This window comes from Leptopilina heterotoma, unplaced genomic scaffold (assembly GCF_015476425.1).
Source record: "Leptopilina heterotoma isolate Lh14 unplaced genomic scaffold, ASM1547642v1 Lhet_177, whole genome shotgun sequence".
Taxonomy (NCBI): domain Eukaryota; kingdom Metazoa; phylum Arthropoda; class Insecta; order Hymenoptera; family Figitidae; genus Leptopilina; species Leptopilina heterotoma.
Window position 1 is genome coordinate 158504 of NW_025110893.1, and position 13133 is coordinate 171636.

At 25.9% G+C, this 13133-nt stretch overlaps 2 protein-coding genes and 1 non-coding gene across 5 annotated transcripts; 1 reads left to right on the forward strand and 2 right to left on the reverse strand.

Moving 5' to 3' along the window:
- Positions 1-58: 58 nt before the first annotated feature.
- On the forward strand, positions 59-7355 carry LOC122499863 (SH3 domain-binding glutamic acid-rich protein homolog). Of its 3 annotated transcripts, XM_043608404.1 has the most exons (7): positions 59-209; positions 326-488; positions 3237-3419; positions 3839-3988; positions 6096-6136; positions 6444-6637; positions 6713-7355. In XM_043608404.1, exons 2-6 carry the CDS (start codon positions 444-446, stop codon positions 6616-6618), a joined length of 594 nt encoding a protein of 197 aa, XP_043464339.1. In that variant the 5' UTR covers positions 59-209; positions 326-443; the 3' UTR covers positions 6619-6637; positions 6713-7355. The 3 variants fall into 3 exon arrangements, with proteins under 3 accessions (XP_043464339.1, XP_043464338.1, XP_043464340.1); XM_043608403.1 differs by lacking the exon at positions 59-209 and having other exon boundaries at positions 216-488; XM_043608405.1 differs by lacking the exon at positions 59-209 and having other exon boundaries at positions 216-488; positions 6444-6614.
- A 445-nt stretch (positions 7356-7800) lies between these two features.
- On the reverse strand, positions 7801-7919 carry LOC122499892. Its single transcript, XR_006301397.1, has one exon. It is a non-coding gene; the product is annotated as a 5S ribosomal RNA (ribosomal RNA).
- Positions 7920-8486: 567 nt separating this feature from the next.
- LOC122499865 (uracil phosphoribosyltransferase homolog) lies at positions 8487-12207 on the reverse strand. The gene is made up of 7 exons (XM_043608408.1): positions 11984-12207; positions 10464-10613; positions 10326-10368; positions 10057-10206; positions 9765-9909; positions 9082-9212; positions 8487-8806 (listed from the first exon to the last, which is right to left on the reverse strand). Exons 2-7 carry the CDS (start codon positions 10598-10600, stop codon positions 8732-8734), a joined length of 681 nt encoding a protein of 226 aa, XP_043464343.1. The 5' UTR covers positions 10601-10613; positions 11984-12207; the 3' UTR covers positions 8487-8731.
- Between the last annotated feature and the right edge of the window lie 926 nt (positions 12208-13133).

A 13133-nucleotide genomic window follows, 5' to 3' on the forward strand; every position in this document is an offset into this window, starting at 1 on the left:
CTACAAAAAGCTGCGTGAAAATGTACTTTGTTAGAGCCAATCATATTTAGTAATGTGCATTTCAAGGCCGTGAAAATTCGCTGCTCGCCTAAAAATTTGGAAGTGTGCAAGCGCCTTTAACATGACCAGACCTACAGAGTTTTTGACCATAAAACCAAAGTTGCTGCAAAACTCATGTTTAACCGCAACGGGAGTGGCACCACTGTTTGGTATGTTATCTAGAGTCTGGAATTTTATAAAACACAGTGATTAATATTTTAAGACGAGATTTATTGCAAAAGTTTAGAGGACTGAAATATATCTAAAATATTGTGTTTATTATTAGCTGTTCAGTATTAAGTAACTGCATCGATTTTTAATTTCTCATTCACGGAACTCTTGTTGCTAAGTAGACTAATATTGCTGTTGACCGTATTTGACAACAAACTCATCATCTTGCAAAAATGGTTGTCAAAATTTATGTTTCTGGAATCAGTGGCAATAAAGAAGTAAGTAAATACATTTTATTTCCTAAATTTACCCCAATGATTGTGTAGTTGAAAAAGCTCGCACTCTCAATGTCAATATGGTACATATTCAGCGAGAAAAATAAATTCATTATCACTGCCCAGGTATTTATCTCGATATATACTATATATGGGACGAATAATGAAAGTAGAATGTTCGGTTTTTGAGCGCAATGCAACCAGTGATAACAGAGAATTTCGTCTTTTTTGATTAAAGAGAAATTTCTTTTGCTTTCTCTTTATAGAGGAACATTGTACAGTTTCAATCAAGTTTTAAATCCGGTATATGCATAAAAGGATTTATAACATAACCTCAATTTTTAAATAAAATATTTCAAACAATACGAAAAATTATTTAAATGTCTATCAGATCAAAAACCTCAAATATTTTATAATATTTTTTGGTAAAAAAATAAAATAAGTAACATCACTTGAGAAATATTACTCGAATATAATTATATAAGCATTATAAAATTATTTGTAGAACTTCCGAAAAAATGCATTACTTGCGAAATATGAAACTACAATTGAATTTTTTTTCTTTCGTCAGCGCAGTTTTAAGTTCATGCTTAGAGTACGGAATATGTATAAAAAATTTCATATGGGCGAATTTCTCTTTTTTTAAAAACTATTTTCTAATTCTTTTTGTTTAAAAATAAACGATTTCTAATGAAATCAGTTTTCTAAAAAAAGTTTTTCTAATATTTATTTTCCAAAAATTTGTAAAATTCCATAATTTTGATAAAAGTTGGAAAGTTGTTAAAAAAACTTAAGATTAAGAAATAGAAACTATTTTACATATTTTCTGTTTCTCAATCACAATTTCGTTTACGAAATTGAAGCCGCGCGTCGAAAAGGGATCATCGAAATCCTGGAAAATTGTTGTTTTCTAAAGTTATTGTGTTTATTCTTGAAATCTAATTTCACTTAAATATTTCAAAATTAATTCAATTTTAAAAGAATTGCGTTTACAATTTTCATAAGTAGATAAACTTCAAAAGATATTGATTTCAAATTTTGTAAAATTTCAATTTTAAATTAATTTAATTAGAAATATAAAACAACTTAGATTTAAAGAAAATTTTAAAAACTAAAATTCTTCTGAAATTAGTTAATTTTTTAAATATTTAATTGATTATTAAAAATAATGGATTTATAGAAGAATTTTAGTTAAAACCAAATTGAAGTCCACAACGTTGATCAACGAAAAAAAATTGTTCACTAAGTAAATTAATTAAAGATTACGCAGCAATATTGCCACAAATATATTTAGAAAAAAAAGATTGATGTTTATGTTTTGATAATAATTATTGTACAATTAAATATTAAATTAAAAAAAATACTTGAATGCATTAAATACATTTTTTCCGTTGATAAACGTTGTGGACTTCAACTTCGTTTTGCTACAATTTATTTATTAGAATTTAAGTATTATTTTTAGGTAATACATTTTTAATTAAATTTCTTTAAAGAATAAAATTATTTTTAAAAATTTTAATGAAATTCTTTCAGTAACAATTCAATTGTTTTCAAAATAATTTTAATAAAATTTTTCGCAGAAATCAAATTATGTTTAAAAATTTACAAAAATTCTCATCAAAATTTCAATTATCTTTTTAAATATTAAAATTTTTCTTTGAAATTCAATATTGTTTTTCAAAACTTTTAATAAAATTCTTGGCAGACTTTCAATTATTTTTAATACAATTTTCATGAAATTTCTCGAAAAATAAATACTTTTAATTAAGAATTCTATAGAATTAATTTTTCTCAATAAGTTTAACCCTTAAACTGCACACTTCCGAATCCATCCTTAAACCGCACACTGGGTGTGCGACACCCGGGGACTTTAAAGTGTGTTCAAGCTGTGTGTCCAAGCTGGAAAAGGATATTATGGTTCAGAAAAATTATCTTATGTAGCTCAGTACATCTATTTTGAAGGAAAATAAGTTTCATAATGATTTATTTAATCTTAATATGAAAAAAATGTTTTTTAAAACTACTGAAATCACCTTAAACCGAAAACTGGGTATCAGCCACCCAGAAATTTTTCGCTGTTAATTTCATAAAGTTATCAAATACACAAAGACACTTGGGAGACTAATGTCCCTCACGGAACATAAAGTTAAGTACAAAATGTGTCGTCCAATAGCGACATATGTTCAATTTTTACGACTTTAAACGAGATATTAGAGTAAAAAGCTAGAATATGGGTGTCGCACACCCAGGGTGCGGTTTAAGGGTTAATGGAATTTTTTTAATTATTTGAAGTTTTCAATTTTTAACATATTTAATTGAAGAATGTCAGAATAATCGAAATTTCGTAAAATTAAATTGTAAACAAAAGAATTTGAAAATTCACAAAGAACTTTTTTAAAAACCACAACCAAGCCTATTCCCCCATTCCAAGAAATACAATTAGTTTCAACAAATTTTATAAAATTCTTTACAAAACGTGAATTATTTTTTTCAATATAATTCCAATTAAATTATTCGATTAATTTAATTATTTTCAGAAATTTAAAATGTTTAAGTTTACCTACTTTCGATTCACAGTCATCGAAATGAGCAACTCAAAAAAGGACAATTTCATTAAAGTCAATCATTTAAATTTGTATATTATCTCAATTTTTGTCATTGGATTTTTAATTTTAATTGAAATCGATTTTATAAATGTTTAAAGAATTTATTATTGAATGGATAAGTTGACAAGTTTTTAATTTATTTTAGGTGAAGAAAAGACAACAAAGAGTATTGATGATTCTTGATAGTAAGAATGTAGTATACGAAGTAATTGACATTACTGAACCTGGCAAAGAAGATGAAAAGGAATTTATGCAAACTATGAGTACTGCAAGGGATAGTAAATATCCGTTACCTCCTCAAATATTCAATGAAGATGACTACTGTGGGGTATGTAAATTAAAAATTTTAACGTTAATTTTTTTTATTCTGCCATCGTTTAATTTCGTTATAACTAACAGTCTCTTAATAATTTCTGATATTTTTTCATAATATGGAAAAACTACTATCTTATCTTTAATTTTATTGCAATTGTTATCATTATCATTATTATTATTATTGACGTTGGTATTAAGTGACTCTTTACTATTAATTTCAACTGTTCTTTTTTTAAACATGTTTATTAATAAAATCGTCAGGATTTTAATATGGCTGAGGAATTTGTTAAAAATTTATCGGAATTGCCTGAAACGTTATAGTCGGGAGTTTTTGAAAACTAAGGTGAAATTCGTATTCAGCTACCGCAAAAACTTCCGAGTATAACGTTTACTTGACCTAAAATTGTTTTACGTATAATATCTGTGTTCCAGGATTATGAAGGTTTTGATTTGGCTAATGAGAATGATGAATTGGAACAGTTTCTCAAATTATCAATTTCCATCAGCACAGCGGAAGTCACGTTGAATTCCAAGTCCCAAAACAAAGAAGTTCATCAGAATGGTAACACATCTAGTCGAGAGGTAACGATAATAATACTTAATTTTATGCATGCTAACTTCGTTAACCAAATACTATCATTTTTAAATAATCGGAAATTTCTGCTTACCTGAAAATATTAATATTAATGTTTTAGATTATACGGTAAATATTAGGCTTTAGTCGGACACTTTTTAAATTCCTCGCTAAATTTCGTAAAACTGTGAAAATAAAATTTAACTTACTATCATTGTTTAAATAAATAAGTTATTGCAATAAAATTCTTTACAGAATTTCATCAGTTTATTGAAAATGAAATAATTTTTGTTATATTTTTCAAGTTAAAAGTTATTTAGATTAAAAAATCAATAAATTTCCAATTTTATGAAAAAAAATTAACAATCTGTACGTGTTATGTACTTCAAAAATTTGTTTGTTATCGCCGAATTAATATTAAAATTTAATTCCTTTGCAAAATAACAAAATTTTTAATTTAAAAGAGATAATACCGAGGAATTTTTCACATAAAATTTTAATAGTTACCTTACTTTTTCAGTGCCAAAAAATTTTAAGTAATATGCAGTTATACAGTTCTTATCTTAATATTGTGACATTGTTTTTTATTACAGCATTAAATTGTTTTACTTCAAAGTATATTATTAGCTGAAATTTTATTTTTATAACATCAAAAGCTTAAAAAATTGTAAGAAAATGATTTCTTATTAAAATAAAGATGTCGTTTTCTTTTAACCACTTGTGAGAAGAAAAGATTTCATTAATATTAATTTATTTAACTATTTTAAATTTAAATTAATACTCAATATAAAATAGTAATGTAAAGGTCAATTCTTTGATTAAAAATTCATATTTTTGAAAATCTCTTATATTTTTATAAAAAATTTTAATTCATAAGAGGAAAGTTATTTTCAAAATTTTTATTTCTAAAACTAAATAAAAATTTTTAATTTGTGTTTCAAGAGACAAAATTTTAAAAACTGGCAATGGTTATATTTTCCATTTCTTAATAACAATTTGTTAACGATTTTTGTAATAGTTTTTTATAAATAAAGAAAAAACTTGTATAATTTAAATTTGGAAAAATTTTTTATAGGATTAAAATGAAAAAAATTTGCATGATTTTGGTTTGTGAATTATAATGTATGTCACAAAACAAATAATAAGAACCAAGAACATAAGTATAAATGACTGACTTCAGATGCGGACAGAATGAATGAAAGAATGAATATAAAAATTATTATACAATATAAATTTTATAAAGTAAATAATATGTTTTACATTGAATAATATTTTATAGATATATGTGAAAAGTACGATAAAATAAAAGACAGATGCAACAGGAAAGCAATAAAATATACTTTTATGTGAATTTCTTTTATACTAACGGCTTTGCCCAATTTTATGGTATTCGATTTTATTAAAATCAATTTACCAACACAGACCTCGTACTCATCTACTAAAATTGTTTTATTTTTGTTTCAATTAAAAAATAGTTTTAATTTTAATTGTTGTAAAGCTAATAATATTTAAATTTTTATTTTGAAATCAAATGATTAAAGTTTTAAATATTTTAATTTAAACATTTCAACAAAAAAAAATGATTGAATTTTGGAAGAATCACAGTTGTAATTTTTAGAAATAGTTACATTTCGAAAAGACTTTACATTGAAATCATTTAAAATATAACTAGGCAGTAGTCGGCCACCTCTAAATTTTGAATAACTACAAATCCATATGAGATAAAAAAATTTTTTTTTTTGCTAAACGTTGGTAGTATTATTGTTAATGACCCTATACATTATTTTGCAATCGAAAAAAATATTGTTTTTAAAGGTTTTTGAGCCTGTGGCCGACTACTGTCTGGTTTACCCTATTTAAATATTTATTTAAAAAAATTATTCAATTTTTGTATATAATTCAATTTATAGAAATTATGAAAAAATTGAGACGTGAAATTTAATTTTTCGATAACTACTTTCTTACTACTCTTTTTTAGTTTTAAAGCTGCTTTTTGCTACTCTTTTTGAAATTAATTATCGAGTACGAAGCCTGTAAACTAAATTCTTTAATAAATTTTTAATTAACGACAGTAATAAAAGTTTTTGTAATTTGATATTTTTATTATTCTTGCAGCCATCCACAGACAAAGACGATGCTACAGCAATAACAGAAAGGTGATTATAAAGCTAATCATGAAGAAGTACAGAGGAAAGTTAATTTTGTCTTACAAAATTTTGCACGCATTTTTCATCCTTAACTATTTATAAATATTTGAGAAATTTATTCGGGAAACGATATAAAATAGAAAAAAAAGTATTATCTGAAAGAATTAGCTTCAAATTTACGAATATAATTCCTATATGGAATTTCGAAGAAGTTTGCTTACTGCTTGGCTGTTCAAACCAAACTACAGACTAAAAAAAAAGTGTTCGAGAGAAATAAAACAAAAATATTTAAGTCTGTTTGTCCCTGTGTTGACAGCATGGAGGAAAGAAGAACATCAGTAGTAAACGAAGAAGAAAGAGCATCTGGTAATTCCGAACGTAGAGATTCAGAAAGCGAAGTAAAAGACATTTCCGAAGAGGATATTGAACATGTTGAAAAGGTTGGGGAAACAAATGAAGACACACCAGGCGACCAAGAGACGGAAGAGTAAATAAATAATGTCCTATTTGGTATGGAGTATGCTAAAAAAATTCTCTTTATTTTTTATCGCTTATTTTAACATATTTCTTTTTTTGCAAAATTAGGTAAATTAGGACATAACCAAATAAAGGAATTGCCGAATAAAAATGTTATCGGCGTTAATACAGCTGCGTTAATGACATACAGATTTATTTATACAGTGCGCGCAAATCTTTATTTGTTAATTAAAATATCAATGTTTGAACAAAAGTTTCAACATTTTATATGTTTTAAAAGATTCTTCTTACTGGAACATGTATTTCAAGATAAATGATTTGTATTTTATTGTCAACTTCTCCATAATATTTGGTACATTATCACAATAGATTTAATTCTCAGAAAAAAAATTGCTTTTGAACAGAAAAGTTTAACTTTATCGTTTATGTCTTTAAGCGCTTACATATGTTCAAAGAACAAATTTGTTTTTAAAAATTAAAATTTTTTTCTGGAAAATTCAAGTGACAAAGAACATGAATGTTGTCAAAATTCTGATATTCCTGAGACTTATTTCTATTGCAAAATTTGTATTTGTTCTCCAAGTTTACTTGTAAAGATTTACTTTTGAATGTCATGATTAGGGTTTAATTATGTATAACAGAAAAGTGCAATTTTTCATAAATGATGCTTCATAAAGTAAATAAATGTTGAATTCAATTCAATTTAACAATGTTATCATTTTAAATATGATAAATTCGAAAAAAAGTAAAATTGTGTTTTTATATTCTTTTCCTGAATCTTCGTTTTATAATCCTTTAAGTATTTGTTAAAATCATTTTAAATATTCTCACTCATGAAATTCATTAATTCTTGTCAAAATTGCATTCTTGACATGAAAACGAATCGATTCATGTATGTAAAGTATATATTTTATCAATATTTGTAAAATGAATCGCTATTTCTATTTTTCACAAAAAATTGAAATTTTGTATTTTTGTAAATTTGTTTCTTAATAGGTACTTTAAAATAATTATTCTATAATAAAAAGTTAAGCAATTGGTATATATTATATTGAGGAAGCTAAATGATCATGTTTATATTTTGTAAAAAAAAAGTAATTCTTATTAAATATTTTAGATGTAATAAGAATTTAAATATAATTTAAGTATTAATACATGACGACATAAATAATAATTAAATTAAAAAAAAAAAAATAAGCCAACAGCACGCGGTATTCCCAAGCGGTCACCCATCCAAGTACTAACCGCGCCCAAAGATGCTTAACTTCAGTGATCGGACGAGAACTGGTTTTTTCATCGTGGTGTGGCCGTTGCCTGTGTATTTAACTGTTGTTAACCTTGAGAGGGCCGGGGTGGCCACTATAGTGGCCACCATAAATTTTCACTACTATTTTTATCGAATTGACTTTTTATTTAATTTTACTTAATAAAAAACTAGTAAAATTTTTAAAAATTTTCCGGCCCTCTAAAGGTTAAAGTTTCACATTAGTACATGGGCAAACCGTATTATACTTTTTCCTTGTAAAAATAACGTCTTTTTCAATTTTTATCACGTTTCAAATAAGTATTTTAGCTTTCAATTTGAAATTCACTCAGTTTGAAGAAATTTGGCTTCCTCTCAAAGGAAGCCTTAAGGGGCTAGCACAGCTCCTACCGCCTGCCTGCATGCAGGTTGTCATGGTAACACATAAGAGTAAGAGAGTCAGAAAATTCAAATTAAATGTTTTTTCTCTCTCACTCTCATTGCGCAGGCAGGCAGGCAGTAGAGGTAAGAGTGTTTAATAGTGATATTGATTTTCGAATTTCTTAGAATCAATTATTTTTACAAATTTTCAAGTTTGTTCACCATTTTTCAATGAATTAAAAAATAATAATTCAAAAAGCCCTTTTACTCTCTTTTAATCTCTCAACAATTTACATCTATATAAAAGGTTACAATTTCATAAAAATAAATAATTAACTACAATTAACAGCATACACAAAAAATACAGTATATTGAATTTTGTAAAATTTCCATTTTGTGTATTATATTTTACTGTTAGTTTTTCAATACTCTTAGAAGATTCATTGATTTTACTTAGTTTATTTCATTTTTGTTGTTAGCAATAAAATATTTGCTAAATTCAATTAGTCTGTACCAAAATACTTTTGTCCGAAATGGTTTGGTGCTATGTAATGAATTTCCGATGTAAGTATCTTCATCTGAAAAAATAAAAATATCAAAATTAATTTTTAATACAACCAGCTGGGCCACTGGAACATAAAAACAGTGTTTTTTTATTTAACCCAACTCAGACTTATTGATATTATCATCTGCATTTCAATGGTTTACAGTGAAATTGCAATATCGCGGATATTTTAAAAATTGAATTCATTTACTTGAGGCATGGTACTCGGTGACTAGTGATTAGTGACTAGTATTAGAGTAAAAAATTGTCCGGATAAGGATTATTATTAATCTACAAAATATAGCTTACCTGTGGAAATGCAGTAACAAGACTTTTTGCAGCAAAGGGCGTGCAAAACAAATTGGAAAGTATTATGTTGTCTTCTTTCACATTGTGTTCTTTTAAGACAGCTATGGCTTTTATCACAGTATTACCAGTACCTAAAAACCAATGTTTCGTAATAATATAAATAATGAATTTTAATATTACTTCAAATTACTTGAAATTGGTTAGAATTTTAAATTAGAAATATCAAAAGTTTCATCTTTTTTAAAAATTAATAGAACATGGCAAATTATTAGAATTTTAAATTAGAAAAAATTTTTTCTCTCCTAACAACAACCAATTTTATCCTTTTCATCAAAGTCATGGTCAAGTTCGAGCATACAGATCTCTTTCCAATATGAAAGTTTGTCAGCAACTGTTTCGCGAGATGATTGCTGATTTTCATCGAAACTGCATTTACGTATTGTATAGTTTGATCAAAATTAAAAATGACGGCAAATCGCCTGATTTTATTTTTAAAACTCTTCGTTCTTTGTCTTCGCTAAGATGATGATGTAAGAAACAGACAGACTATTAAATTTCAAGGAACTAAGTCTGGTTCTTGCATCACGGTGTTCGATCAATTATGAGTTCGATACTAATACTTTTCTAGGGTGGGAACAGTTAGGAAATTTTACCTTATATAAAAGTAATTTTAAAATACTAACTCATAATAGGATACATTAGCAAGACTTTTCTGTCAGAAATATCGTCTGGAAATTTGGCATACACTACTCTCGCTTCGTGTGTATCCATGTCGCTTTCAACTAATATTTTACCAATCCTTATACTGCGGCAACAATCACGAAGACCCTTTTACAAATATTTAGATATTAATTAATGTGATTCAAGTTTATTAAATACCAGTGTCATCAAAACAATTTCAATCGTCTTTTCACATAAATAATTATGTTTTGTTATCATTATCCACTTATGAAAATGTAGAAAAAGCTACGATACCTGTTCCATTGCTTCACCACTTCTCACTATAGAAACACCACAATTTCCTTTTTGGTATTTCAGTCCTTTATATTTAGCACCAGTTGGTGTGGTTATTACACATTTCGAAAAAGGTAATTGATTTAAACTTTCTTCGATTACTAACCTAATCTAAAAGGAAAAAATGAAACAAATATTAGTTTAAAATATAAATTATGAAAAAAACAGACAGATAAATTTGTTGAAATTTAAAAAATTACATGCAGTAAATATAAAAAATAATTATTTACCAATCTGTCTGCGTAGAATTTAAAATCACTTCTTGAAGTATTTCTGAAAATAAATGAGTAAACCAAGTTTATAGTTTGAAAAAATGTTTCTAATAATTATACAAAAGAAATTATACTTGACACTCTTCTAATACTCACTTATCACGTAAAATTGTTTGTAACTCCTTGACTTGATCATTGCAAGGCAGTAATTTTAAGTTTTGTCCATATTCTTCACTAATGTCATTTTCATTTATACATTTTTTAACAGTTGATATTGTATCTGCGCTTCCCATAATAAATGCAGACCTATATGAAATTTGGGAAAATCCGTAAAAAGAAATGTTTTGAGATAAAATTCCATTTCTTTATTTGATTTTTCAGGCTTTGCACTCGTTAATTAATTTTAAAAAATTACTTCTTTTCTAATTCTAAATTATTTTTTAAAATTCAATTATTTTCCAAAAATTTTAGTAATAATTCTTCAAAAGTACGATTATATGTACTTCAAAATGTTTTTTAAAATTAAAAAAATTAAATTCTTTAAAATATATGATTTACTATATCAACAATTCGAGCGCGGCTGATTTTTACTCGCTTTTTTAAATAAAATTAGTAATTTTGAAAATAATTACAATTTTCACAAATAAATGAACTTCAAATGGTTTCAATTTGAAATTTAATAAAAGTTCAATGTTGAATTAATTTTATTATAAATTTTAATCAACTTAGATTTTTGAAAAATTTTAATAATTCAAAATCATCTAAAATTAGTTAAATTTGTCAATATATATTTAACTTATTATTAAAAATAATGGATTTATAGAAGAATTTAAGTTAAAAACACTAGAAAAATGGAATTTTGAAGAAGTTATACAAATGATTGCAGAAACTCAATTATTTTTAAAAGTAATAAAATATATAAACTTTCAATTGTTTTCTATTCTAAAAAACAAACACCTGTTGAATATTTTTATTGAAAAGTTAAAAGTTCTAGAGATATGCTTACATAAAAAACTGTAAAATAAATAATACCTGATTGTTTAAAAAAAAACTAAAAATTCACATTGCAACTATGTCAAAATTATAAAATTATAAAACAATTAAAATAAATTAATTTCAAATTAAAAACCAAACAGGCGACAATTGACGTCATTTTGATACGAGTACCAAGTGAAAACTGATTTTGTTAAAATTGTTAAATTATGTTAATTTATTATTCTAATTATTTGCCAATTTTTTAGTTGTTTAAACATCGAAACGTGGCAACTTTAAAAACATTGTTTATGTTTATTGTTAAAGTTTTATCTTGTTATAAGAACAAATCTGGTAATTTAAAAAAAAACTCCATTTGAAATTTTCAAAACTCAAATTTAGTTAAATTCAATAAAGTTCTAATATCGCTAATCTTATGTACTTTATCAGACGATCAAAATAAACTATTTCTCAAATTTATAGAAAAAAATAAAGGTCCATTAAAATTTCAGCCATTTCAAGTACTGTAAGAACCTTGAGAATTTAAATATTCAATATTATATTTTATTACTGAACTGATACAAATTATTTTTAATATATTTTAATTTTATTCTTAAAAATTGCCATCAGAAACCAAGAACACAAAGTGAAAATTGTTTTTAAAATTTCAGTCAGTTAATTTTTAAGTAATTAAATATGTTTACCCGGAACGATGATTATTTATAAACTGCAAGAATGATTATCTTTTTTGCACTGACTGTAAAAAATAAGAAACTTTATTGTTAACTTATAAAACCGTGAGTTTTTTGTTATCAAAACAATATTTGGACTTTTCAAAAGATTTTAATACATATAATAAGGTTTTCACAAGTTTTAGATTATTCAATATTTTCAACATTGGGAAAACAATATATATGAAAGCAAGACACCTAACCTTTATTTTTTCAACCGAAAGAAGCATGGAGATATTCATAATGGAGCGCTCACAGCTCTTAAGCCTGTCTGCAGGTTGTCAAGGTAACGTACAAGGCTGGAGTCCCATGACAGCGTTTTGCGTTGCGTTGTAATAAGAGAGAATGCAGCAAACGTATATTTGCGTCTTTTTCTCTCCCATTACGACGCAACGCAAAACGCTGTCATGGGACTCCACCTATATCTCTGTCATAGGAGAGAATGTATGCATCTCCTTCTAATTTACCTGAAGGTATATTACGTTCCCAATAACCCTGATACAAGGCTATATCTGTCCTTTTCTATCTCATGCTTTGCATTCGCGAACGACGTTAACGAAACAGTTGTGTGCAGTTGTGCTTCTTTATTGTTTACCTTTTCGCGTCATTTAAACCAATTTATACCGGTCAGTGCCATTTTTGTTGGGCGATAACTGTGTAGATCGCACTTAATCCAGAAATTTTAGGTCGAACACTCTTTTAAATATAAATATCTCCTACTAACAAAATAGTCACAAAACGACGTAAATTTAGTCAGAAATTCTGACCTTTCTATAAACTATTTTTGTTACAATTTCAGTCACAGAACGCTGGTGTAGTCAAGTAAACTAGTGAGGTTTTTTTTTAGTGTCGCCGACCTTTTTTCATTAATTTTTTACCAACTCTAAAAAATTAATAGATACCTACCTGTTTATAAAAATAATAGTAAATCATATTATACATATCCTTTAAATCGATAGATACCAGAAAATCACACTTACGGATTTTCTCAGTCTGTAAATAACACAAAATACCGTTATTTTCTGTTACTCAATTACAATTTTTTCAAAAAATTCTAAGTTTCTTTTATAAAATGAAAAACAAATTTTGCATACTTAATTCCTATTTCCAATCACAATTTTTC

What these genes read in the sequence shown, in the direction of transcription:
- LOC122499865 (XM_043608408.1), bottom strand. Translation starts at nt 10,600, where the DNA reads ATGGGAAGCGCAGATACAATATCAACTGTTAAAAAATGTATAAATGAA. An exon ending in CAAACAATTTTACGTGATAA is followed by an intron (nt 10,369 to 10,463) that starts GTGAGTATTAGA and finishes ATTTATTTTCAG; the next exon opens with AAATACTTCAAGAAGTGATT. An exon ending in TTGTTACTGCATTTCCACAG is followed by an intron (nt 8,807 to 9,081) that starts GTAAGCTATATT and finishes TTATTTTTTCAG; the next exon opens with ATGAAGATACTTACATCGGA.
- LOC122499863 (XM_043608404.1), top strand. Translation starts at nt 444, where the DNA reads ATGGTTGTCAAAATTTATGTTTCTGGAATCAGTGGCAATAAAGAA. An exon ending in GAATCAGTGGCAATAAAGAA is followed by an intron (nt 489 to 3,236) that starts GTAAGTAAATAC and finishes AATTTATTTTAG; the next exon opens with GTGAAGAAAAGACAACAAAG. An exon ending in GCTACAGCAATAACAGAAAG is followed by an intron (nt 6,137 to 6,443) that starts GTGATTATAAAG and finishes CTGTGTTGACAG; the next exon opens with CATGGAGGAAAGAAGAACAT.